This window comes from Antennarius striatus, chromosome 17 (assembly GCF_040054535.1).
Source record: "Antennarius striatus isolate MH-2024 chromosome 17, ASM4005453v1, whole genome shotgun sequence".
Lineage (NCBI taxonomy): Eukaryota > Metazoa > Chordata > Actinopteri > Lophiiformes > Antennariidae > Antennarius > Antennarius striatus.
The window spans coordinates 15,549,324-15,575,106 of record NC_090792.1 but is presented as its reverse complement, the minus strand read 5'-3'; the positions used below and the strand labels follow the sequence as shown (position 1 = coordinate 15,575,106).

The following is a 25,783-nucleotide window of genomic DNA, read 5'->3' as shown; positions in this document are numbered from 1 at the left end:
ATTTGCATTTAAATGATCCGGAATGCCGTGGCGTGGAGGTCGGAGACGACTACGTTTTCAGCATAAAGACAAATCTGTCAGACTGCGGGACAATAATGGTACCAGTGGTTTTGCTCAGCATTTGCATTAAAGTCTGAACCCATTATTTAGTCATGAGTCCAATGAATCAAAAGTGGGATGTGACCTCAGATATTCAGAGCAACTCCTAACAAAGGCCGCAGACATCAGCTTCACACGATATGAAGACAAGCTGGCTTGACGTCTCTTTTATGACAGGATAAAATCCCTGCTATAATAAATCACTTATTTTATAATGTTCTCATGGGAACCGGCTGTCCAAAAAAGGATTTTAACGTGCCTTACATAACTGGAGACCCTTTTTTTCCAGCTCTGACGTAAACTTGGGCTGTGAGACTCTCTCTTTAAACGGCCACTATGGAATTAGCTCATAGCACGTATAATAAGATGGACGGAGAAAGGCTTGTATAAAGAGTCCAGACAGAGAGGGGCGAAGAGAAAAGAGGGGAGGGAGTCGACTTGTATATCAAGAAAGAAGGGTGGCGTTGTTCCTTTTGCCTTGAGAAGCGCACGCCTTCATTCAAAGCAGGAATGGGGACCATGTAGGGCCTCCTAGTTCTAAATTATCAGGATTTAGTTGGAAATGATTGTTTGTAGATATTTAGGATAGAGAATGTTGTAAATGATTGGTCAACCAGCATACTGATTATTATAATCGAGCCATTCACATCGATATCAAACCTTTGAAGGGTTTTAATCCCTACTTTCAGCTCCACGAGCGTCCTTGAAACGCTCACTTGAAAGTCTTTTAAAGAGAGCAAAAGATTAGCGCCCAGTGAGTGAGGAAAGTAAGCCTGGTCCAGAAGAGACGGCTGTTGCTAAAGGAAAAGAATGTCGTATGTTGTCAGTTCTGTTTTCACCTTGAACTTTTTAAACCCGCTGTCGGTGGAGAAGTGACTGAACCGTCAGGTCTAAAGGTCAACTGTTTTTTTATTGAAACGTGACAGCATGCTCGCTCATGTTTCACTCATAGTTCTGTCTGGTTGGTGGGGTTCTGCGCTGAGGACGCCGTAGTTTGTTTACCAAGAGGCAGTAAAAGATGTTTGGAAGGTTAGGGCTCAAACTGTTCAGTTTCTACAGAAGCCGCTCCCCGTCTGCACCCAGCGGGATTCCAGACAAACGCTGCATGCAACCTTTTCACCCATCCATGTTTTATGGTTTCACCTACGCCAGCAGCCAACAGTTGAATATTTAGCAGCATAAGTGACATTTACAGTGTGTGAAAGGATAACAGTTGAAGTTACAGCTTGATGTTCATAAAGGAATGTCTTGTTACTTTTTGATGGGATTCTCACAGCCAGGAATTGATGCACCTATGTCGTCATTTTGGCCTCTAACCACAACTTTACACATTTACACATACTGTTTAACTGTCTCTTATACAATATATCTTGGCCTTTTACTCTTCAAAACTGTAGCAGATACTTAATTATTTGATTTTAAGATAAAAGACTAGAGGAGATACAGTCTTCATAGGAGATACCCAGCTCGTTTTCATTTAAAACCTACTCCTTTAATTCACATACAAACCAGCACAGATGTTTCCCTTTCTTTTATTCTAGTAATACCACCCTAATAGGGATTTATTGCATTTAGTCATAAGAACCTCTCCTATTTGGTTGTTTTTCGATATATTTTTTTTGTCTTCCTCTCTAGGCTTCAGATGACACACACATCATGTTCATCAACACCATACACAACAACGATACTGATATCATCACCAGGAACTACATCAACATAACATTTGTGTGCCGCTACCCCATCAACTATATGGTTCAACAGCCCAATGGAGAAAACATGATTCGAGTTGATGTCAGGTGAGTATCCATTATAATCTAATCTAGACTTAATCCTACATAATTTGATAAATATTTAAATGATTGTTTCATTGGTAAAAATAATTTGAAGTTTCATTGGCATGAACTAAAACTCTTTACAAAAATTTCAAGTGGAAGGATCACATCATCAGATCATAGACTCCAAACCTGATATGCAGTGGAGGGTGGAGTAATTTTAGATCCAGCTGTATACAGTATTTCAGTCAAATATTCTACCAGAGGTGATGAAACCTAAATTGTTTTGCACGTCTTTGGTCGAGGAATGGCTGTCCGAGTGTTTTCCTAGTTTTAACATATTGCTGTCTGCACAGAACCATCACTTTGAACACAGAGGACGGCAACTTTTCAGTGTCGATGTTACTCTACAAAGACGAAGCCTTTGAGGACAGATGGACCACGGTGCCATCCCTGACACTAGATGACGACATCTTTGTGAAGGTTTTCATGGTAAATAACCTGCAGTTACAAGAAATACATTGACAGCTTGTAACAATATACTTAACAAAGCTTTAAAAACACATTACAGCATGTGAAGTATGTTTATTATTGAATGCTATTTTTGTATGAGGTCGTTAAACACATTAAGCAACATTGGAAATCTAACACTCCTACGATGAAGATGTATGAGTGTCCCTAAAAAGTCTTGGTGCAGTTGTTGTTTACTGTGAACTGACTCTGAACTTATTGTGTAAAGATCTGTTTGTCATCCTGTCTGTGTCACAGATACCAGCTCATCTGATGCTGCGTATAGACAGATGCTGGGCCACGCCGACCAGCGATCCGTACAGCAATATTCAGTACACCTTCATCAGAGACAGGTCTGCCTCGGAACCGTTCAAACAAAAATGGATTTAGTTTGTAACATGAGAAACTACATAAGAAAAAGTCCTTTGATGAAAAAGAGAGAAAACATTATTTTTAAATGCACATATTGTATATTTAACAGATCATAACTTTATAGCAGCTCCCTTGTCCTGATATTGCATAACACTTGCAAGACAGTCCTCTGACTGGAGCGCTGTTGAAATCTGAAATAAGAGAATTTGTTTCTCGTCGAGTTGACAGACAGCCCCTAGAGCCTGGTCATGTGACTCCTGTCTGAGAGGCCATATGAGTTTCACTTCAACAGCTGTGCATGCCCTTGACAACAGGCACTATTTGGTTCTGTTCACAACAGTAGAGCCATGAAATGCCAGAGGGAAAGGAAAACAGTCGGCCTGTAGATGGTGTTTACATTATTCCTGAGCTTCACAATTCATCACCCACTTGAAATCTTCTCTTTGTCTCTTTTTAAAAGTACAGTACTTCATCCTAGATGGAATTATCACTTGAAAAAACTGTCTCCAAGCTTGTTTTTCTCCCTCCTGCAGCTGCCCGGTGTTGTCAAATGAACAGACCCTAAGTATGCTGAAGAATGGCCAGGGTCCAGAGGCCATGTTCAGGATACAAATGTTCAAGTTTGTTGGTGGTTCCTATATAAACGTCTTCCTCCACTGCAATGTTCAGATCTGTCACAGCACTGGGGGTCCATGCCAGCCAGTGAGTGAACTCGTTCAACTTTCATTCCTCTGATTGGTACTGGAATTTAGAGGCTTGACTGCCGTATGTGCAGCTTATGTCCTTAACATAGATCCTGGAAAAAAATTTTTTAGCCACATGAACTTGTAGTTAAACTGTTTATTACCAAATAGAACTGTTCGATTGATGATGGATTAATGAGGATACGGAGAGACATCCCTCTATCCCATACGGTGTCATATGGACCAATCAGACGACTGCTAACAGAAAAAGAAAAGCCGAAGATGAGTACGTTATCACCTCTTTTTTTCATCAGTCATTCAGAACATTATCTTATCTTCAATGCTTCTAAATAAGTGCACTAAATTCTCATGCAAGGTATCCTCTCCTCTGTGGATGCAGGTGGAGTCCCTCCTGTGGAGACCTTTGTTCTGGGGGGGCTGCTGGTCGTCCTGCTGCTGATCACAGGTGTGTTTGGGAGATTGTGGCTCCGCTCCAGACGTTTCTACCCGGCGCAGGAGGCGCAACTCACCCTATCCAATATTCACCACATCTCAGAGGTAGCATCATGAATCAGAGGATCCGAGATCTTTTGGAGCAAAGACATGGACATACAAAACATGTACAAACACACATGTGCAGGTGTGATTTATAATAATGATGGAAGGGAATTTTTCTTCTTAGAATTGTGTGACTTAATAAAGGTCTCTGCCAAGTGTTGTCCCCCCATTTTTTGTCATTTTGAGGTACTTTTCTAATTTAATCCTACTTTGTTTTTATACTTCACTGCATTTCAGAAGGAAATAATGATTCAGTGTGTTCAAAAAGTTTTTATGCTAAATCTGAATCTGGCATTAGCAGAAGGCTATTCATGTGCTGTAGTTCAAATTAACTTTAGTTAGCATTAAAATGTTGTTTGCACAGCAATACAGTACATTTTTAATTACAATCCAATGATGTCATCTTGGTATACATTTAATTCTTGAAATTTATTGATACGCTAAGTGCTCTTAATAAAACTTTATATGCTCGACATTTCCTTGTAAAGTGAAAGTATGTTGTTACACCTTTTACGGAACAACTGAAATTGTGATGTATGGATTTGTGGGTAAAGTTTTGACATTGATAGGATATGACCCAATGAACAATCCATAATTAGTGGTTCATTATTTATTATCTGCTCAAGGTGTTCCTCAGGGAGGAAGGACTGCACCTGCAATAATCATACCAGGAGAGGGCACCTATTGAGCTTCACTTACACTACACACACACACACACACACACACACACACACACACACACACACACACACACACACACACACACACACACACACACACACACACACACACACACACACACACACACACACACGCACATTAATGATTATTTACAGTTCCATGTCAGGCTATATTAAACTTATGGTTTCAACGTTTTTCGTCACTATTTCATTTTTATACATGCTTTTTATATAAAATTGAATGTAGCGATTAAGTTCCCAATATATATCACAGCTATTTCCAAAATCTATTATCTATCAGCTGTTCGCAAAAACCAAGTAAAGTTTAAATAGCTCGATAACGTGAACGACAACAAAAGCTATTTAAAGTGTTTTATTATTGCAATCGCTGACCATTTGTAATTTTGATGACTAAATCAAGTGGGTTCCTTTCAGTTGCAAAGATAAAAATAATATCAGACATTAACAGCGCTTAGATGTCATGAAAAACCATGTAACGCTGCCGGGTTTTCCCCAGTGAGTCTATTTCGGTGCGCTCCCACAGGTCTGCGTCCATAATATTAAAGCTATACGTCATTTACGTGATGACGTAGTAGCGCAGCGCCTCACTCCAGGATCAACACAAACGCCGACTAACTCAGACCAGCAAGAGACTCAGCCGGAGAATCAGCTGCAGGCAATTACTATCTTGGAAAATTTGGATATCTATAATACTGCCCGCATGTGCTGTACTGTCCTTGTTGTTTATATCGAAATAATTAAAATTAATAAGAAAAAGAGTTTTAAAATAGACCCGGAGAGCGCAGTAACTCGGGTAAGCAGTTTCTAGAAGCTACCACCTAGCTAGCTTAGTAGGCTAACGAAGTGTCGCTGCTAATGCTAAGTATTTGGCCATGTTGGGGTATTTTTGTTGTTGTTTTTTTCGTTTCAAAGTCCTGTTAGCTTCCGATTTACGTATTTCAGCATATAGTAAATTTGCACCTAGTTGTATTAAACAGATTTGGCGTTGTTATTAGTGCTCAGATCGTATTTAGTTGTTAGGGTTGCATGTTGTTTTTGCTAACCTGTCAGTTATGCTTGCGTAATTAAGCTAACCCTTGCTGGCTATGACTGCAAAGTCTTAGCAATAGCTCTGCTGTGTGACTTGGTGGTTTTGACATTTAGCCTTCTAGCAGGTAGTAACCGAGTGTCATTTTAACTACGTGTGTTTTTAGATAAGTCCACCCACGATCAAATACACTAATGCTTGAGGAATGTTTACCCCCGTGGTTTACTTGCGGCTTGTGGCCAACCTGTTTGCATAATATGTTGAAACTTGTTTCCATGCCTTGTGAACGGAGGACATTTCTCAGATTCTAAAGATGAAGGGGTCGGGTTAGCCGGAAAGAACCGTCACCGTGAAACCTAAGAGGGATGTTGTGAAACGTTAGCACAGCCGGCAGGCTTAGTAAACACGCAGAGACGACAGACGCAAGATAAACTTTTAAGACGAAGTGCGTGAGTGGGACCCCACGTGTTGTGTCCGTGGGTTTCATTCATGTACGTGAGCTGATGTGACATCGTGACCCACGTTATATCCCGTTTGATGGCGACTCTATGCGATCACTGCGATATTTTAGTTTGTATACGAATAGGTTTGAAGTTGGCAGGATGGTAAGTTACTGAATTCATGTTCTGTTTGCTGAAAACCCAAGTGATTGCATCGCAACACTGGAGATAAGTCAATGAATCGTGGATCTCCACTAAAAAAACAAGCAGTGCATGCTGTGATTTTAAGTATTTAATTAACAAACTAAATATATAAGCATAGCTTTTAGCTTAAATCACTGCAGGAAAACATGAATTCATGCAGAGCAATCTCTTGTTGAATTGGTTTGGTTTCACAGATGTCTACTTGGGAAGAAGTTTATTGTTAAATATTTCCCACAATAAGACACACGGTGTCAACCGTAGCATGAAATATTGGTCATCAGTAAGGATTGTTTAAGACACATGATGTATTTGAAAACCATTTTTCAAAATAAGAGCACCACAAACATGCTCTCCATCATCTTGTCTGTTGACAGCATGAAGCTGTTGGCATTCAGTTTTTTTCTGTATTCTATGGAAGTCGAGCTTAAGCCATGACTGAAATGACTGAGAAAATGACTCAAAAATATGCAATAAAACCATATTTTATTTGCATTTGTAATCAAGTCATATTGGAGTTTTTAGATTTGTGAAATTAATTTCTTTCTGATTTTGTTTCAGGGTTGATCTTCACCCCTTCTCAACCGGCTCACGAGGGGTACAGCACAATAAAGATGGAGAGCCTCCACTCCCACTGCCTTAAGTGCATCAACAGAAGATGCATGGTGAGACCAGAGATGGGTGTTTCCTGTGACCTCATTGGCTGTCCTCTTGTATGTGGGGCAGTTTTTCATTCATGCAAATTAGAGGAGCACCGGCTACTGTGTCCATATGAACGGTTGCCGTGTCTGAACAGTGAATTTGGCTGCCCGTTCTATATTGCGAGGATCAAGATGGCGCGACACCTGGAGACGTGCCCGGCAAGTATAGTCTGTTGCACTATGGAGTGGAATCGCTGGCCTGTGAGCTATTCTGATCGGAAGTCCTATGAAAACTTGAGCAAAGACTTTGATGAGGTGGAGCAACTAGACATGGCCTTGGCCCTGCAGGATCAGAGGATGTTGTTGGAGTCCCTGAAGGTTACAACCACTGTGTCAAAGAATGGAGATAAAGAAGTAGACGAACGTGACAAAATGGCAACGGCATCAAGTCTACCTGAGACCGTATTAGCTAATGGACCCATGGAAATGGAAGAGGAGTCCTATAATGAGTTATACAGAGCCTCGGTGGAGACGAGCAGAAGTTTAGCAGTAGCATTGGACATCCTGACTAACGCCACAGATGTGGGTGTAATTGTTGGAAATTTAAATGGAGAAAGTTCAGACAAAAACGGAGCCCTTCACAACGGAGAAAATGGCGTTAGTCATGATGTTCATCTAGCAGAGGGAGGGAAGAATGTAGATATGGAGGAGAGTGATTCTGATTCAGAGTGTGAGCTTGGAGCAGTAGGTGGAGTGGACTGCGCTGTAGGAACAGATGGAGAAGAAGATGAGGGTCCTGGCTGGGCAGAAGAAGACTCTGATTTTGTAGAAGTGTTTTTTGAGCAGAAGGAAGACATTGAAGAGGAGCCAGTAAACGAGTCCGACCTTGTGTGGCCGGAGATGCCTCAGGATTACATGCCCGTTCTAGCACTGGAACATCGCGTGCCTCAGCAAGCGCAGCTTTCACCACCAATGCCATTCCTGCTGTCTGATCATGTGAGAAATAACTTCTTACATCGCTTACCCACTGAACTCAGGTACAGGTGTTTGGAGCGCAAACTACAGAATGTAGAAGTGCTTCGGGGAATAAGTATGTTTACATTGAATGGGCGTCGGGCTCTTCTGTCAGACCCTTATTTGTTTCGAGCAAAGATGGAGGACAAGGCAGTCGACACATCAGATCTGGAAGTAGCGGATGACCCCATGGGCCTCCATGGCATCGATCTCATCACTGCAGCGTTGCTCTTTTGCCTCGGCGATTCTCCGGGAGGTAGAGGAATCTCAGACAGCAGGTTTGTGGACGGCTACCACATTGACTTTGGCACCCAGACATTCTCCTTCCCCTCAGCCATTCTTGCAACCAACACCATGGTTGGAGACATCGCTTCAGCTTCAGCCTGCGATCACGCTAGCCCACAGCTTTCCAATCCGAGCCCCTTCCACACTCTCCGGCTGGACTTAGTGCTCGAATGTGTGGCTCGGTACCAAACGAAGCAACGTTCGATGTTCACGTTCGTCTGCGGGCAGCTGTTCCGGCGGGACGAGTTCTCGTCTCATTTCAAAAACGTTCACGGGGATATTCACGCCGGACTCAACGGCTGGATGGAGCAACGATGCCCCTTGGCCTACTACGGCTGCACCTACTCCCAAAGACGATTCTGCCCATCTGTGCAGGGCTTCAGAATCATCCACGACAGACACCTCGGCTCATTTGGGGTCCAACCCGGCGTGCCCTTAAAACCTGGGGAGAGTCAGACAGGAAACAGCTGTCACTTTGGTTCTCAGTGCGATCAATTCAGTGGTCTTCCATTCGAGGTGTTACAGCATATAGCGAGCTTCCTTGACAGCTTTAGCTTGTGCCAACTCTCCAGAGTGTCTCGCACAATGAGGGACGTGTGCGCCACTCTGCTGCAGATGCGTGGCATGGTGGTCCTGCTGTGGGAAAAGAAACGACACGCTGATGGCTCTCCTTCGTGGCAGATCACCGACAAGGTCAGTCTTTGATTTGGATTTGGTTTTCAAATGGTTGGTTTTTAGTAATCAATGTGAGAGCAGCCCACTTGTGCAATGTCAGGTGAAAAACAAGGAATCGATCCTCTGCCTTTATCCTTCAGGTGTGGCGATTCAGTACGGCTTTCGGCACAGTGAACGAGTGGAAGTTCGCCAACATCGCCAGCATGGCCGACCACCTCAAGAAGTGCAAGTTCAATACGATTGCTCGGCGTGAGGAGGCCATCCCGCTGCCGTGCATGTGTTTCACCAGAGAGCTCACGAAGGAGGGAAGGTGTTTACGTTCAGTTCTCAAACCAGTAGCATAAATGTTTCCCAGACATGAAAGCGTTTGTGAGACCATTTAGTTTTCTTTTCCTCCAGCGTTTACAGGCATTCATTTCTTACAGCCGCAGAAATATTTAAAACGTGTTTGATATCAGAAGCTGTTTGGTGTTCTTTGAATTTGAACAAGAATCCCACTAAATCAGCCAGTCTGGGCTCATTTACACTTGAGCAGAGGCCGACGTGCTGCAATCACAGATGAGGACTGTGAAAATCAGATCACCCTCTCCCTCCTGGTGGATATTTATTTATTAATACCAGTATACTGACATTGTACCCTTAGCTCCTCTGACGATGTGTAAATTATCAGAATATTTTGCTCTTTTTTTAATTTTTATATCGAATAATAGAGAGTTCGAGCCTGGTGATACACTTGATTTTCTAGTCTAGAGATTGTTCAGAACATGTTGATGAGATCTGCTGACTGCTTCCAACTAGAACCGTTTCCTGCTACCCTGTTTCGTAGGGTTTTACCTTGTGTCCTGCTTCAAGCTCACAGATGTCATGACTTTAATTTTAACACTGACCAATCTTCTGTGCACAACGTATTTTACACGATAGCCACACTTTATTGGGTGTTAGCTTTTGTCACTAGCAGAAGGCACGTCACCAGCATCATGTGCGGTTTTATATAACACATTTTTGCAGTTTCTAGCGGTAATAAAGGTGGTCCATCTTCTTGTTTCATCTCTCACGTTTGAAGGAGGGTGGAACTAACACTATTCACACTGTTGTGAGCTGTGAGTCATGTCTTCTCTACCAGCGATTTTTAACAAACAACCAGCAATTGTTTGATTGCTTTTATACAAAACTGTAAAATGTAGCATGTCAGATGTTGAATGTACTCGGTGAGCATAAGAATCCATCAGTGGTTGGGCTGCTTCAGACCAGCTGTAGTGTTCAGACTGCAACCTGATGCAGAACGTTTGCAGCAGTGTTGCTCATTTTTGCATAACTATGATAAGACTGGCTGGTCAACAGTTTTATTATTATTCAAACTTAGAACTCGTTTGACGTTTCTGTTAAACAAGTTGCCTGGCGTCTCAGTGAAACATGGTGTGACTGCACCAGCAGAGGAAAACAAACACTCCTCTACATCCTCTCTGGAAACATTCTTCCTCCAAATGCTAGAATCCGAAAGCCACACACTATCCCAGCTGGTTAACAGACCAATGATAGTCTCCCTTCGCCACCGCCTAATCCTGTGATAACCGCAGCAGCGCTTACTCTGTTCTGAGAGCAGCCTTAGACGGCTGTAAGCTTCCTCCACTCTGAGTCCGACCTCATGAAACCCTGCAGGTCAGGCGTTAAGAAACGGGCACAAACACTTCCCTCCATCATAGCTTTGTTCATATGCACTATTTATTTTAGTTGCACTTTTTTTTTTGTCACTACATATACACTCGGTTCAAATGTTACCGTCTCAGGGTCACAGCTTGAAACTTTATTTTGTTGGGGATTGTTTATGGTCCACAAATCAGCTACCTGATAATTGTGAGGTCTTAGAAGTGACTGGCGTACCGTGATCAGTATTATAAAAGTGTGCAGTAATGAAGCGCGTTTGTCATCATCAGTGGCATTTTTACATCCAATAGGCTGTCAGCGAAAATGTTGTTCTGAAAGTTTTTTTGCAGTGATGAGACTTGTTGACTTTAATTCTATTTTTGGTTTGGAGTAAAATGTAAAGGGAAAAAAATGCATCAAATGTTTTGCAAGTTTTGGATGAAAATTGATTGAAAATTACAGAAAAAGTAGCTTGTTAGAGGAATATGTTTTTGTCATTTTTTATTCAAGGAGTCTGATGGAAAACCCCAAACAATGTCTGAACTAAACTGTCTTTTTACTCTGATAACGCCCCATCCATGTCTGGTTTATTTCTGTTTTTGTTTGTTTTTTTGTACTGGTACTTTTATTTGGAATGAACATTTGAATTTGAATTGATTTGCACATGAAGGCATGTACTGTAAAACTGAAATCATAATGCTGAGGGTCATCTTTCCTCATGTAGCGGGACTGTACGTCCCTCAAGCTTTGCATGTGACTTTGACGTCTTTGAAAAAGATTCACTTTTCAGTTGTGAACTTTTAGATGGTTTCTTTCTCAGCTCATCAGTTCAGGACATTTTCAGAATAACAGTTAAGTTTTTTGTATGATTAAGAACTGATCACATACCCCCAGTCTTCAGGTGAACGTAGGTTTAAGTATGCAGAGCATTAAAGTCAAAATCTGCTGTGAAGATTGATATAAACTTTGATAAAATGAGTTTTATCTACCGTTACAACTTTGGAGGCAACTGAAGGTTATCAACACAATTCAGCATTTTAAATTAAGTTCACTCCTGCTGAAGTGCATTTTTCACAATATGCCAGCTTCATTTGTTTGGCCTTTTGAAGCATTATAATAAAGAGGCTGTTTTTAAATGTTTCTCTTTATTACAGCAGAATTTGGCTATGTCTCCTGAGATGAGACTGTTCCTGAGGACATGTTTCACAGCGCTTTTATTTAAAAAACTGATGTTGTAATCTGTGCAAAATTGAATCATGTATTCAGGCTAAGAACTGGTAAAGCAAAGAAGTGGAGTTGTTCCCGAACTTAAAAGTGAACATTCCATCAGCTTTCAACAGACTGGTGGTCGGTATGATCAAAAACATCTGTAGGGACTAAAATGGATTAAGTCCTTTGTGAATCCTTCAACTCAAACTGAAAATTTTAGTCAATTACAAAGAATCACGAATCATTGCCTTTTCTCAGAGCAATAAAGTTTAAGCAGATTGAATCATGGGTGGAAATTTATACTGCTGTACAAAATAAAATTTTATTGAGTTCTATCCATTGCATGTCATTCCAGTGAGATGTAAACTGTCCTGTAACATTAAAACATTTAGTGATTCAAAATCCTTCAACCTTACAAATCAAACTACCAGAATAAAAGGCTTTCTTAAAATATGACTAACTTATCCCACACTAGTGACTTCATCTCAGTATCAGTGACCTCAAAGTGATGTCATATCTCCAAGTGATGGATAAGAGAATTCAAAATAAGACGTTATAAAAGCTCAATACACCAGAGATGGGCTCCACACTGGCCTCAGCACACAAACTAAAACTGTAAGGTTTCCAACTTTTATTGTGATCCATTTGAAAAAAGGTTTTACAAAAGGTAACATTCAATTTTTTACACCAATTCTTTAAAAAAATCACGTAAAATAAGGTTTTGATACAACATTCAGTTAACTAAGTAATGGCTTCTATAAACAATGCGAAAATAAGATAATATACATGTAAATGAACGCTAAAAACATGTGGACAAACTGAGGAAGGGATTACATTAATTCAAAAATTAAAAATAAAATATAAAACAATGGCGTGATTGTTTCCGTTTAACTTGAGTGACATCTGGCCAGAATTACCAACAAGATCAGAACTGATCCAACAACATCCGGTTTCCTCCTGGAATGTCTGATGACAAATGCCCCCGAGGGCTTCGTTTAATGCTTGTTAAACGAATGCTTGCATTCTTTTTTTTTTATTTTTTCCGGTTTCTTCCAGTTGCACGTGCAGCTGAGGAGAGTAATAAATAAAACCCTCGACACTTACTGATCGCAACCATACAATTTCCATTCAGACGGCACCAAATTAGCAAAGAGACACACAAATAAAAGAACTTAAATGAAATAATGCACAGGGCAGGGTTAAAAAAAAAAAAAACTCCAATCAAGCACAGAGGACGGTGTGCTTGTGAGGACTGACGAGACATTCTGTTCAGACTGACCAGATGCTGGAAGAGGTGGCTCTTTTTCTCAGAGCGGCTTGCATCTACAAAAGCGTTCATTCATGACGGCAGCAGAGCGACGCGCTGCTTCCAACACACCAGTCGATGACGTAAAAACTCCCCCAGACACGGAGATCCGACTGTTCCCGGAGGGTCGCCGCTTCCCATTTCTTACCATTTCAAAAAACTCCTCATCCTCATCATCTCCACTTTACAAACACATTATCTCTGTTAGTTACATTTTCTGCAAAGCTTAAAAAAAACACATGCACCTCCAGCATTTTATACAAGAGTATGATACAAAATAAGGCATTTCATCGTGTTGCGTATTCATGTCACGTGTTTGAGTGTTAACATGTTATCTTTTGTGTGTGTGTGTGTGTCTGTGTACATAGCAACCACATTTTATGTTCTTTTTTTGCCCGCCTATAAAAAGACTGCAAAAAACCAACATAAAGTCAAGATAACTCTTACTTAAAATATATATATTTGTAATATATATTTACGTATATATTCATATGTAAAAAAAACAAAATAAACGTAAAAGGGAAAGAGAAAAGCCCAAGATGTCCCTGTGATAGGTCAATTCTCACAAAAAAAACAAAATAACAACAACCCCAAAAGCCGCCCGACTCCTTCACCCCCCCCCCCTCATTCCATGACCTCACCGGGGGCCACGGTGACCAGCTGTAACGGGATCTCCTGATTGCCTACGAGGTCGTGGCCGGTGGTCTGCAGGATGAGCGTGGTGCCGTCGGCGGTGATGACGGCGTCGGCGGTGGTGGGCGGAGACGTGGCAGAAACGCCTTTTTTATTCTGGTGAGTCTTTATGTGCTTGGCCAGGTGGTCGCTTCGCATGAACCTCTTGGAGCACTCCGTGCACACGAACTTCTTCTCTCCTGTGAAGAGACGAACGGCAGACGGTGAAACCTTCGCTACTGAAAAGCGAGTGGCTTTTGCATCGCCATCGGAACGCGATTATGCAATCTGTTTAAAGAGGGCGTCTGAGTGGGTGTGAAAATATTCTACAGAGAGCGACAGAAACATCATAATAACACAACAGTATTTTAACAAACGCCTTTTCTACAAGTACTACAGGCTTGTGAGTGTGAACTCACCCACGTTTCACTGCCTTTGAGATGGAGTCCCTTCTCTAAGACACAGAATGATACGAGTTCTGCGACGTGGCGTGACGTTTAATCCATCAGTGGGTTTACTGTGATGCAGTTAATAGCTGCTAGCTGCTGCTTGCTTAACGTCACTTCAAAATATTACAGCTCTGCCGTCGCGTTTGCACAGACGTGTTTCGGTTGTGTTTCTTTGCCTGTTCTTTCAAACTGAAATGTGCTTAGACTCGTCCGAGCCTCGTCTCACCTGTGTGTGTCCTCCGGTGTCTCTGTAGCTCGTCGCTCCGGGTGAACCTCTTCCCGCAGAACATCCAGTTGCAGACAAACGGTCTCTCCCCACTGTGCCAGCGCAGGTGGGCTCGGAGGTGAGACGTCTTCCCGTAGACTTTACCGCAGCCGACGATATGGCAAATGTGCTGCTTCTTCTTCCCCATGCCTGAACCTCTGTGACACGCCGGGGAAACAAATAATGGTTAGAAAAAAATCACTTATTACTTATTACGATATTATTATTAGGATCGCTTATTCTTTTAATACACGAGCTGCCACTGACATCTATTGACATCAGTGATGTTTGTCTACAGAGAGTGAAAATCAGGTTTTAAATCCCGGAATTTAGCGTCATGACGACTGATCTAGTTACGGAAGAGAGGATGACAAATCAGAGGAAGACGGAGAAGTTGTGACAGTTTATGATGCATTTAAGTTTGCGTGTGTCAGAGCTCACCCACGACCGATCATGGTGTCGCTCTGAGAGAAACATCGATAAATGTCCAGAGTATTGGAGAAAGTCTGCCGATGGAGATGAATTCATCCAAAGCGCTGGCAGCCAATCAGTTAACATCACAATTAAACTAAATAATGCGAGGAAAAACAACTAACACAAAAATTACCCAATGAAACTAATTACCATGCTATTACTTCTTCAGATCATCAGGTGGGTTTAGCTTTAGCTTCACGTTGCTTCGTTAGCGGTGGCATCTTGTTCACGTGCTACATGAGTTCATGAGATTTCAGAAAGCTAAAATTCAGGATCGGTTACTCTAGAAGACATTCTCACTTTCTTAAGACCTTTCACCCACAGCCCAAAGCTGGAGCAGAAGATGACGACCTTTTTGTCACACAGCCAGTAAAGGCGGTACTGAAAGCGAGATCAGGAAAATCAAACGATCGATGGAGCGAGAACACAAAAATAAATAAATAAATAACCTTCTCAGCTGCTCCATTTTTCATCTCCAATATGTAAAAAGCTCCACAGCACACCATCATACTCACCGTGTCTAAATATCAACTGGATTAGCCACGAATATGAATGCAAATTCAGATCTGCATGGAAAAGCTAATAATACCAGGATTTAAAACCTGTTTAACATCTCGGAGAGACGAAGCGGTTGAAACAATAAGAGACGCTAATCTGACATTACGAAATGTCAATTGTCCTCAGGCGCCACTGCAACATAGAGTGGCTGAGTTTCAACTGGCTGTGGCTACAAACTAATTTCGTTTTCCAGTAAATATCCCTGACATCGTTTGGATCTTTTCTCAAACAAATGTGGGGAGGAGGAATAAACTTCTGTGTTTTTCCCCACCTTCCTCCGGACTCTTTGCAGTTGGGGCAGGTGCAGGCGACTCTGCGGAGCCTCTTGCCTTCTCCGCTCGGTGTTTCCATGTCTTCGTCTCCCATCTGAACGCGTAGGTTGTTCAGGTCACTGGGGTTGAGCGTCGAGTCTCCACTGAGCTGCCACTCCTCTGAGTCTGGCTCTTCTTTGATTTGAATACCTGAACCAGGGAGAAAGGGGCAGATTTAGGACATTTTCCACAATTCGACATTAAAAAATATGTATGGTTTGCTTAGAAGTAGGAAGAACTGTATGCGAGGATGCACAGAATTTTCCTGTTTTCCATACCGACTGGGCTGTCTGTGTCCTCTCCTTGTGTGTACTGAACTCCAGACTGGGCTACAGAGTTCACAGTAACTGTCTGGAGGTTGGGTAGGCTGACCTGACCCGTCTGGCCCAGAGGGAGGGTTTGCACCGGGGCTAGAGTCAGTTGCTGAGCCTGCCCCTGTCCCTGGGGCAACTGGAGCCCCTGGAGTGACTGGACACCTTGAACCTACAGCGACACAATGTGGATTAACATCCTTTCCACAGAAGACATGAGGATGAGTCCTGCTTGCTCCTTCGGTCGAGGGGTGGGTTACCTGGAAGGTCTGCCACTGGATCTGTCCGGTGGCAGTGACAGTCTGGGCTTGGATGAGGAACGTCCCCGGGTTAACCAGCTGAACGCTCTGTAGAGTCTGACCTGCTGCTGCGTTCAGGTCCTGACCCTGAGCCACCTGGGCGACCTGGGCCTGAGTGTCCCCAGACAGCTGCAGGATAGGCTGGGAGATAGTGGTGGAGTTAGCAGATGAGACCTGCAGAGTGATGAAATACAGAGTATTTTAATCATAATAAGAGGCTGACATAACTTTTTGTGTATAGAAGAACTTGACTTAACAACCAAAAGAATTTTTCATAGAATAATTTCATGTAGCTGATCATCAACGTGGGGATGCAGAACATTTTTAAATATGACAAAACAGAAGTTCACTGAAAAGCAAATATTCATCCCATTTGAGCTCTACTACTACTTGAGCTCTCTGAAGTCACTTCATCATTTGAAGGTATCCTTCCACACATCCTCACAAACAAAACTACAAACCTAAACATTTATTTGAGGCCAGCACTGAGAAAATTTCAGAAGTGCTGTAGAATTTTATAAATCCAAGTTAAGATCCAAGTTAAATCCAAGTCATTTCCCATCTTACCGCCTACATTGTAGTTCAGATTTCTCTTGGGACCATCCACACACACCTTATATGGTGCTAAAGAGGCAAACTCTCACCTGAATTTGCTGCAGGTGGTTGTGGGAGTTGAAGTTTGCTGAGGAGGAAGGGTCAGCCACGCCTGCAGACACGGCGGTAGCTTGGGTCAGAACCCCGGTGCCGTCGATGGTCTCGGGGAGCGAGGAGGAGTTGGTGGTGGTTGGCACGTATAGTTCTGGATTGGCGCCAGCGTTGCTCACAGTCACCAGCTGCTGTTTGGAGCCAGAGTCCTGACCCTGACTCTCCAGCGTCTGACCGCTCATGATTAGCTGACCTTCAGGCGTTATCCCTGCTGCTATGGGGACCGTCTGTGCTCCCGTAAGCCCTAAAGACTCCAGATCCAAACTATTTATTGGGACGAACGTGATGTTGCTGGGCAGCCCCACAGGTACTGTGCCGGTGTACGTCGACCCCCCAGACAGCTGGACGCCTTGGATCGAAGGTACTTGCCCCGCCTGTGTCAAGAGGTCTGAGGTCGCGGTTGTGGCACAGCTGATTCCGATGCTCCCGTGGCTGCCGTCTTGTAGGAGCTGGATCTGCCCCGTGCCGTCATCCAGTCCCTGCGTTGGGAATCCTGCGAGTGTCCCGTCTGCATTTTGGATTTGTGGGATAACCTGGAAAAGAGAGTGATCGTTTTTTAAAACAATCCCAGAGAAAATCCACCCCGACGTAAACGTATTTCTCTCTTTTTACCTGATACTGAATGCCTGACACCCCGTTGGCCGTGGCCTCGTTCCCCGATGCTGTGACATAAATTGGCTGGTTGGGAAGACTCCCAATAGGAAGCACGTACTGCCCATTGGATGTAACGATCCCCGAGTTTGGAATGTGAACAACTCCATGGTCTTCCTTCCCACTTGAGACAGGAGTTAACACCTCCCATCGATCCGAACCTGTCAGCTGAATGGCTGACATGTCTGTTGTCTGGGAATAAGATTTACACTCAGATTAACAAGAGCAGACCACGTTTCAAAACGAGGCTTTCAATTTTATATTAGATCACAGAAAAAGGAACCAGTCTTTTAGTGGCTTGGGGGGGGGGGGGGAATAGTGTGATCGCCCACTTTTCAGAAGGCCTGTGGGTGGATGCCCATCTCTTGCAGTCTACATGAAAAAGGGGGAGCCCTGATCTGCTCCCATGGCATCATAAGAACTAACCACTGCTCCTCAGGCATGGGTAAAAACCAGACAACATTTTTTTATGATTGTATGTGACAAATGAAGCTTTTTCTTACACATATTTATAAATAAATAAATAAATAAATAAATAAATAAATAAAAATTGTAAATCCTTATTCTCTGCCATCAAATCGAAGGAACGATGCATCATTGGCGGGATTTGTGCTGAAGCAAAAGGTGGATGACAGACATGCTACGAGCTAAAGACAAGCACCTACACACACACACACACACACACACACACACACACACAGGGGAGATAACAGGCTCAGAAAGCACCGGGTGGGGGATGGGTGGCTATTATAAGAGCGCTGAACGCTACAGTTTGATTATGGACGTTGTTCTGAACGATACGATCACAACCAACAGCCTCCCAGCCAGAGGTACACCGGCTATCTCCGAGCGATCCGACCCAAGTGACTGACTCCAGTGTCCTACCCACTATGGGCGGGTTTTACAGGGGTAAAGTGGGTGGCCGTTATTGAGGGGAACACAGGAAGTGTACGGCTTTCACCCCATGCCATCAAAATTTTAAAACGTCTGAACTTCATGCTCTCAAAAACATAACCAGCAATTGAACGCAAGCGAAAATGACGAGCTAGAAAATGTCGGATACCTGCGTTTCCGCCGCGCTGCCGGGTTGCAGAAACTCGCTTTGACTGCTGTCCACGTCCGCGGACGCCATTTCTCCTTGTTTCAGAGGCTGCTTTGGTGCTAGCAGGGAGAGAGGGGGAAACTCAGCAAAACTCTGTAATCGTCAACTCCTGTCGGCCAGAATAGCCCGCAAAGCATCCCCACTCTCCAGTCCAAAGGGAGCCGACTTCGAATTTCAACTTTGCAGCGAAGATTCAAAGGCGATTTGGGCCCAGATTGGCTGTTTACTTTAAAGTCCGCGGCTAGGCAGCTAGCTCTGTTGGCTAACCATATCTAGCTAGTTAGCAGCAGGGCAAAAGATATAAAGACGCAGCTTGCTTCGCTGTAAACTCACAAACTCACCGATTAGTTGCACGCTTCGATGCGGTAAATGTTTACGTACCAGTCATAGCGTGAATGGTAGTAACCGGAAGGATTATTTAATCAACTAAACTCCAAACATGATTATTTTATCAAAGGCGGGCTAGTGTTGATCGGTGAATTCGGGTCGATTTTTTTTCTATTTTGATTGACGGTGCGGGAAACACAAAAAGGTGGGACTAACAAGCGTGACTGTCGAATTTGCGTCACATTACAGGATGTCCCGCCCTTCTTCTCTACGACGATTGGCTAAGCGGAAAATTCGGTAAAGTTAATTGGATAACGCGAATGTCAAATATTTTTTATAGTACGTGTGCTTCCTGTTTGTTATTGAGAAACGAGAAGGAATGCAGTTTTTAAAAAAAAAATCAACCGCTATGCTTACGAAGTGGTTGGTTTTTACGAAAGTATGCACTTAATGTTTTCATTTTAATGTCACACTAATATTTATATTAAACATTAGATGTTGTAAACAGATTAAAAAAAACCCTGAAAATGGAGAACTCGGTTCACCAGGAATTTTCTCCCCTCTGTCGTTCCGGCTTTGAATAAACTCGTCCATGCTGTGTGCAGGATTAAATTAAATTGAAGTAAAGTATATCTAACTCTAAATGTTGAACTGACGAAAAAAAAATCTTCATTGGGGAAATACAGTTATAACTGCCATGTATTTCCGCCATTACGCTACAATAGACGGGCAAAAAGATTTCCTTTTTAAAGTTTGGGGTGCTTAAAGCTCGCCATAGTGGGCATCCACTATTAAATGTAATGCTCTGCAGCAACTTGAAGCCGCTTACAAGTTAGAATTTCACAAGATGGTGATGTGAACACACTTTATTTCACCAGCACTACATTCACAAATGAAGAATAGTCCAGTGTTTCAGCAGATATCTAGTGTTATACTGATGGCATGAAGGTTTTATAACAATAAACTATCATACAAGGCAGTAAACACCCTGGGGTCCTCAATACATGGACGCATATCAATCCAATGTTCATTTTGCTTTAGTGAAACTTTAAATTATTAAAAAAGTTTTGATCCATTTAAAAAAAAAAAAGCATCCTTAACAATGTTTGTTGTTTAATCTTTATAGAATACTTGTGCTGCGAGGAGGACAATTCATTTTATCATCTACATTCCCATGACATACGATTCATATCAAATAATCACTTTAACAGTTGTGTTTTGCATTGGTTGGGTGAAACACTCTCTGGCCCAGGCGTTTTCCTGCTTTAAATGGGCCTCATTAAATGTCTCATTTCATAGGGAACACAGTAAAGTAAATCCATTTGTAATGGCTTGAATATCAGCATGTGACAATAATTATTACAGTCCAGGATTCACAAGGAAAATGAACACACAAAGCACAGACATGTTTATCCATTTACTGATGGTGTTTATTGATTTACATGGGATTTGCTGTATTCTTGATCCTTTAGATTAACAAGGGTTCTATTTTAGGCCACAAAGTGATAGAATGCTTGGTAAGGGGATTTGGCAAATAACTGGAATGTAGACATTCACACAGCAAGCAATGGTGAATCAAGCTGTCCAGCCTCCATCACCCACATAGTCCTGGTGACACAGTTCATCGTGTGGAGAGTCTAGTTTTTAATCAACCATCTGAAACTCCCAAGCAGTGTGTAACATTATCAGTTATGGTGTGATCACATGTTGTAAAAGATGCCTGAAAAGATCCACATCAATTTAATCCCACTCAGAATACAGCAGTACTGGCCCAAATGTAACACAGTAATGGCTTTCCGTTTTACTCACTGTTGAACACCAGTCAAACATTTCCAGACACTGCATATTGTGGCGTTATTGAAAGTTTTAGGTGTGAATGTATTGTGATGAAGAAAAAAAACACATTTAAAATGGCCTTTAATCGCTGCTGCATATTAATGTCATTCATGGTAGCAGTTTTATAATATAGGAGCGGCATTACAGATGGAGCACACCTACCTGCAAGACAGCATTATTAGTGTGGAGCGTACAAGTGTATCAGCAGTCATTATAAAACCAATGGTCAATTATAATACAAGCTGTTATTACTCTGATAAAACAAAGATGATATCACTGATGAATGCAAAAAGAATCCAGAAAAGAGAAACCCATAAAACATTTGATGCATATTAAAAGTAAATGGACAGTGTCAGCACAACATTCAAAACAATATGCAGTTCATGTTCTTTTTTGTCTCCCATGAGGCCGTTTCAGGGAAAATCCAAACTAATTCTGACTTCAGTTCCACCTCTTAATTGTACAGCGGGAATACAGAATTTCAAAAAATGTTTGACTGATGCAGTGAAATGAAAATTTGCTCAAAATATTACAGGTAGGAATACATGAGTCTTGTACAGAAAGATTATTATGGAATCATTTAAACGGATTCTGGTCCGGACCAGTGAGGCAGGTCCAACCAGGACTTCTGAATTCAAGAGAGCTGTGAAAACCAGTAGACTGTAACCATTTGAGGCCCCACTAAACTGTATTGTGAGTTCTTTTTTCATTATTGTGTGATCTCATTTCTTTTTAGGCGCATTGGGTGTGTTAAATTTGAAAAAGATGATGTCTCCGTCCTCTACGATGTAGTTCCTGCCCTGTTGCCTGTATTTCCCAGCAGCCTGCGAAAAAGAGGACACGTTTAGAAAGCTTTCAGGGAAAAATACTACACAATGACTCTTTTTTCATGAAGCGCACACCTTGACAGCATTTTCACTGCCCTCCTCTTTGAAGTCATTATATTTCATGACTTCGGCCATGATGAAGCCTTTCTCAAAGTCGGTGTGAATTTTTCCTGCAGCTTGAGGAGCCTTGGTGCCTTTCTGTTAGAGAAAAAATACAGGAAAAATGTCAAAAACACAACTGAAAGCAGGTGAAAACCAACGCCAACCTGTCGAAATGTGCTGTCCACTAAAGAACAAGAATAAGCACAGCAATAAAAAGTCAAACGTATTTATAAGGAAAATGAAACCAGTCACGTCACACACGTGTGCTCTGTCACTCGCTTGGACAACAATTCAATTTGATGAAAGCAGATATATAAGCCGAGTTAAACGAAATTATAAACACATTTTCAGAATTTGAGTCTGCTTTAAATCTGTGTGACACCATCAAGCATCAAATAAAAGCAACACACACTCACCCTGACGGTCCATGCTCGCACCTCATCTGGTCCAGCTGTAAAGAAATATTCCAGCTGTAGCGCTGCATAGCCGGTCTTTATTATTTTGGTCAGAGTACTGGGAACACATAAAATGAATGATAAACTGGCCCTACGCTGCAAGTTAAAAATTAAGTTCGGCTTTTGCACAGCTCCGTAATGACACATACGTTTAACATCCAGTCTCACTCTCAAAAGAAAGCTCATGGAGAAACATTTCACATGTTTCATTCATCACCGACCACATTTTTTTTAATAGTGCCAAAGTATAAAGGGTATTTTTCACAATATTAAAGGACAAATAAAACATTTCAAAGACAAATCATTTGAAGCAGCTAGAAGGAAGTTAGACCATTTCTTTAAATATTCTTGACCACCTGTGTTCACAACTCACCTCTGTGTCTTCTGCTCCTCACAGTACTTTTTCCTCTCCTCCTCCCCCTCCATGTCCAGCAGTTTAGACTCAAGAGCTCCACTTACAGGAATCACCAGAGCACCAGGGTCGTGCTTATCTACCCACTCTTTGATTTTCACCAACCTGGAAAAACAGGAAAGCAGTTCAATAGTTTTGAAGAAGCTCCACACTACAGATGTATGAGATTGGATCTATGCACTGAAAATAAAACCTACCACTTGTTCTTTTTCCTGATATAATCCTTCTCTGACAGATTAACCAGGTAGATCATGGGCTTGGATGTCAGGAGCAGGTATTTGTTCAACACCTCGATCTTCAGGTAAGATTGAAGGCGATTAGTGACACAAGGGTCTAAAAACTGATGCAGCAGTGACCGAACAGAATGACCCTATCTGTCAGAAAACGTGAAGAAAACTGAACACATAATCACAAATGATGATGTCACAAACTATTAACACAATATAAAGAGAATACATCCTTTTACATAATTTTAAATACATCTCTTTAAAAATATTACAACAAGCCTATTCTTCATTACCTCTTTGTCATTCCAGTCATGGTAAAATCTAACATGTTTCTTCTCTTCCTGGATCCAGTTCCTGATCTTCAACATAATGTCCTACAGCAAGAAGCAGGTTGTATTCAGATTACAGCTTGTGCCCAATTGTCAAAATAAAGTGACACACACATACACACACAAAACAGATTAACGTACATATTCAGGTTTGAGCTTTTTGTCACCCCCCCTAACGGCAGTTTTCTCCAGTTTGTCAATAATTGGAACGATCATTTCCTCGTCTTTTAGTCGCAGCTCCTCGTGGATGATCTCTATGTCCCTCACTGGGTCAACATTACCCTCCACATGGACAATGTCCTCATCATCAAAAGCACCTAAAAGACACAAGGAATGACAGAAGTATTGAGTTGGTTACATTTAAAAAGTTTTCAATCTGAAAGCCACTCATTACTATTATATTTCTCTATTTCCCTATTAATGCCCTTTTTCATTAGTCCTAACAGGAGAGAGTAATCACTACACCTTTGGTGAACAAGATATTTAAAGGAAACACCATAAGATTTGACAGTAACCTAGTCCTTATTCCACATTAACACATATAGTCCTGGCTCTTAACTTGACCCTCAGCACCTGTCCACTCTGCTCAGTTGGTACAAGGCAGCTGCAAGCAGCAGAAACGACAACTTACGAGTCATGTGGAAGATGCCATCACAGGCATTGATGTGGGAGAGAAAGGCGTTTCCAAGCCCTTGTCCCGAGTGAGCTCCCTTCACCAGACCAGCAATGTCCACAACATTTAGAAACGCTGGAACCTTACTGAAGAGCCAGAAAGGGAATCAGTGAAACAAAAATGTATGTCAAACAAAACACAACCAGCTGTCAAGAGACGCAGACAAGACACACACCTGGCCGGTTTGTGGTACTGGCAGAGATAATCAAAGCGCTCATCAGGCACTGGTACCCTGCTCTCATTCGGATCAATAGTACAGAATGGGAAGTTTTCTGCAGAAGCTTGGCTTTTCGTCAGCACATTGAAAAAGGTGGATTTCCTGTGATAAACAAGGTTGGGACCGTGTGATGAAACTACACTTGTCTAAAATAAATAATAGCATATTTGTGCTTCGGCAATACCCACATTACTTACAACTTGCACATACCCAACATTTGGTAATCCCACAATGCCTATTTTCAGAGATGTTCCAAATCGTCCAATTAATGGAGGTGGTTTTGGGGCTTCTCCCTTTTTGGGGGGCATCTGAGGGAATTGCATAAAGTTAAAAACAGTTACACCAAGTCTAAGCAATTCATTACTACCAGAGTTATTTGTACAAACGCCTCAGCTTAAGTAAAAGTCTGGACTCCGTCCTACTGGGGTAGCGCCACTAAAAAACGTGCAGAGACAGATCCAGTCATATGCTCATTCAAACACTATGCTAGCTTTAGCTAACAGCTGAAATCCCTCCTTGCTTCTCGTTAGCTAGAACATATAAATTAACAGATACGAAAGTCGACATTTTTTAGCCTCAACAAATAATTAAATCAGCTTAGTCAGAAGTCTGTTCTTTTCGCACCTTTTACGTCTTTTTTGCTGACAGTCTACGTGGTGTACAACCCTCAGAAATCTGCTCACCCCAGCCACTCCGGTGGGAAAGGCAAGTTTGATACCAACCCGGAAGTATTTCGACGTGACGCGTCTGTGATTGGTCGGAGACATCGGACGTCGGTTAAATGTCACAGGCTTCAAGAGATTAATATTTTGTTATGAATTATATTTTTATCTTATTTCATGGTTCGCATTATAACGCTTTCACATTCGTAAATTTTTATTTATTTCTGAGTCGCATTTAATCGTCAGTTCTTTCGGTGTGACTCTTGACTTGACCGGACGCGTTCAGCAATACTCATACGAGTAAATCAGGCGATATTGATTCAGTATCAAGTTGTACGTTTACTGTTTATGGCTTAAAGTTTATTCAACTTTGAAACAGGCGTTATAACAGAGCCGTTTCACCGTTCAATTACAGTATTCTGACTACTTCCAACAAAATTGGCTTAAATGACAGTGTATTTAGGAAACCGGAGTTGAAAAAAGACAACTTGTAACAATCCCGGTGCGCAAACAACTACCAATATAATTGATTCCTATGACACATCAGTATTGGATAATTCTTTTTTTAAATACAGCTGCAGTCTGGATGTCTAAAAATAAAAAAGGTGTCAGGTGTCGCGGTGTTGTAGGCGCGCCTCGTGTACGAAGACGCTCTTGGCTTCCCGTCGACACGTGACACTTCATTTCCCGTCTGGATTTGAGGGAGTCCTGTCCAAAAACTACCCCCAAAATAACAACAGGGGTGGACTGACCACTACGTATCAGACCTGTCATGCACAAAT

At 42.1% G+C, this 25,783-nt stretch overlaps 4 protein-coding genes and 1 long non-coding RNA gene across 10 annotated transcripts; 3 read left to right on the top strand and 2 right to left on the bottom strand.

Annotated features, from left to right (window-relative positions):
• Window positions 1-1,658: 1,658 nt before the first annotated feature.
• Window positions 1,659-2,771, top strand: LOC137611261 (ZP domain-containing protein-like). Its single transcript, XM_068339364.1, has 3 exons — window positions 1,659-1,895; window positions 2,228-2,363; window positions 2,640-2,771. The coding sequence occupies exons 1-3, from the start codon at window positions 1,756-1,758 to the stop codon at window positions 2,769-2,771; spliced, it is 408 nt and encodes a 135-aa protein (XP_068195465.1). The 5' UTR covers window positions 1,659-1,755.
• A 211-nt stretch (window positions 2,772-2,982) lies between these two features.
• Window positions 2,983-4,061, top strand: LOC137610462 (uncharacterized). The gene is made up of 3 exons (XR_011038501.1): window positions 2,983-3,455; window positions 3,608-3,722; window positions 3,837-4,061. It is a non-coding gene; the product is annotated as an uncharacterized lncRNA (long non-coding RNA).
• A 1,257-nt stretch (window positions 4,062-5,318) lies between these two features.
• On the top strand, window positions 5,319-12,653 carry fbxo30a (F-box protein 30a). The gene is made up of 3 exons (XM_068338424.1): window positions 5,319-5,488; window positions 6,925-8,996; window positions 9,119-12,653. Exons 2-3 carry the CDS (start codon window positions 6,978-6,980, stop codon window positions 9,320-9,322), a joined length of 2,223 nt encoding a protein of 740 aa, XP_068194525.1. The 5' UTR covers window positions 5,319-5,488; window positions 6,925-6,977; the 3' UTR covers window positions 9,323-12,653.
• On the bottom strand, window positions 12,319-19,459 carry LOC137610689 (transcription factor Sp3-like). Of its 4 annotated transcripts, none has more exons than XM_068338426.1 (9): window positions 19,276-19,459; window positions 18,896-18,993; window positions 17,794-18,024; window positions 17,121-17,714; window positions 16,438-16,650; window positions 16,145-16,349; window positions 15,827-16,016; window positions 14,485-14,681; window positions 12,319-14,009 (listed from the first exon to the last, which is right to left on the bottom strand). In XM_068338426.1, exons 2-9 carry the CDS (start codon window positions 18,962-18,964, stop codon window positions 13,762-13,764), a joined length of 1,947 nt encoding a protein of 648 aa, XP_068194527.1. In that variant the 5' UTR covers window positions 18,965-18,993; window positions 19,276-19,459; the 3' UTR covers window positions 12,319-13,761. The 4 variants fall into 4 exon arrangements, with proteins under 4 accessions (XP_068194527.1, XP_068194526.1, XP_068194528.1 ...); XM_068338425.1 differs by having other exon boundaries at window positions 19,316-19,455; XM_068338427.1 differs by lacking the exon at window positions 18,896-18,993.
• Window positions 19,460-20,669: 1,210 nt separating this feature from the next.
• On the bottom strand, window positions 20,670-25,056 carry LOC137610752 (obg-like ATPase 1). 3 transcript variants are annotated; one of them, XM_068338540.1, is made up of 11 exons: window positions 24,964-25,056; window positions 24,550-24,647; window positions 24,298-24,441; window positions 24,081-24,208; window positions 23,591-23,766; window positions 23,414-23,494; window positions 23,091-23,188; window positions 22,855-22,998; window positions 22,443-22,539; window positions 22,000-22,122; window positions 20,670-21,921 (listed from the first exon to the last, which is right to left on the bottom strand). In XM_068338540.1, exons 2-11 carry the CDS (start codon window positions 24,645-24,647, stop codon window positions 21,820-21,822), a joined length of 1,191 nt encoding a protein of 396 aa, XP_068194641.1. In that variant the 5' UTR covers window positions 24,964-25,056; the 3' UTR covers window positions 20,670-21,819. The 3 variants fall into 3 exon arrangements, with proteins under 3 accessions (XP_068194641.1, XP_068194640.1, XP_068194642.1); XM_068338539.1 differs by lacking the exon at window positions 24,964-25,056 and having other exon boundaries at window positions 24,550-24,662; XM_068338541.1 differs by lacking the exon at window positions 24,964-25,056 and having other exon boundaries at window positions 24,537-24,647.
• Window positions 25,057-25,783: the final 727 nt, after the last annotated feature.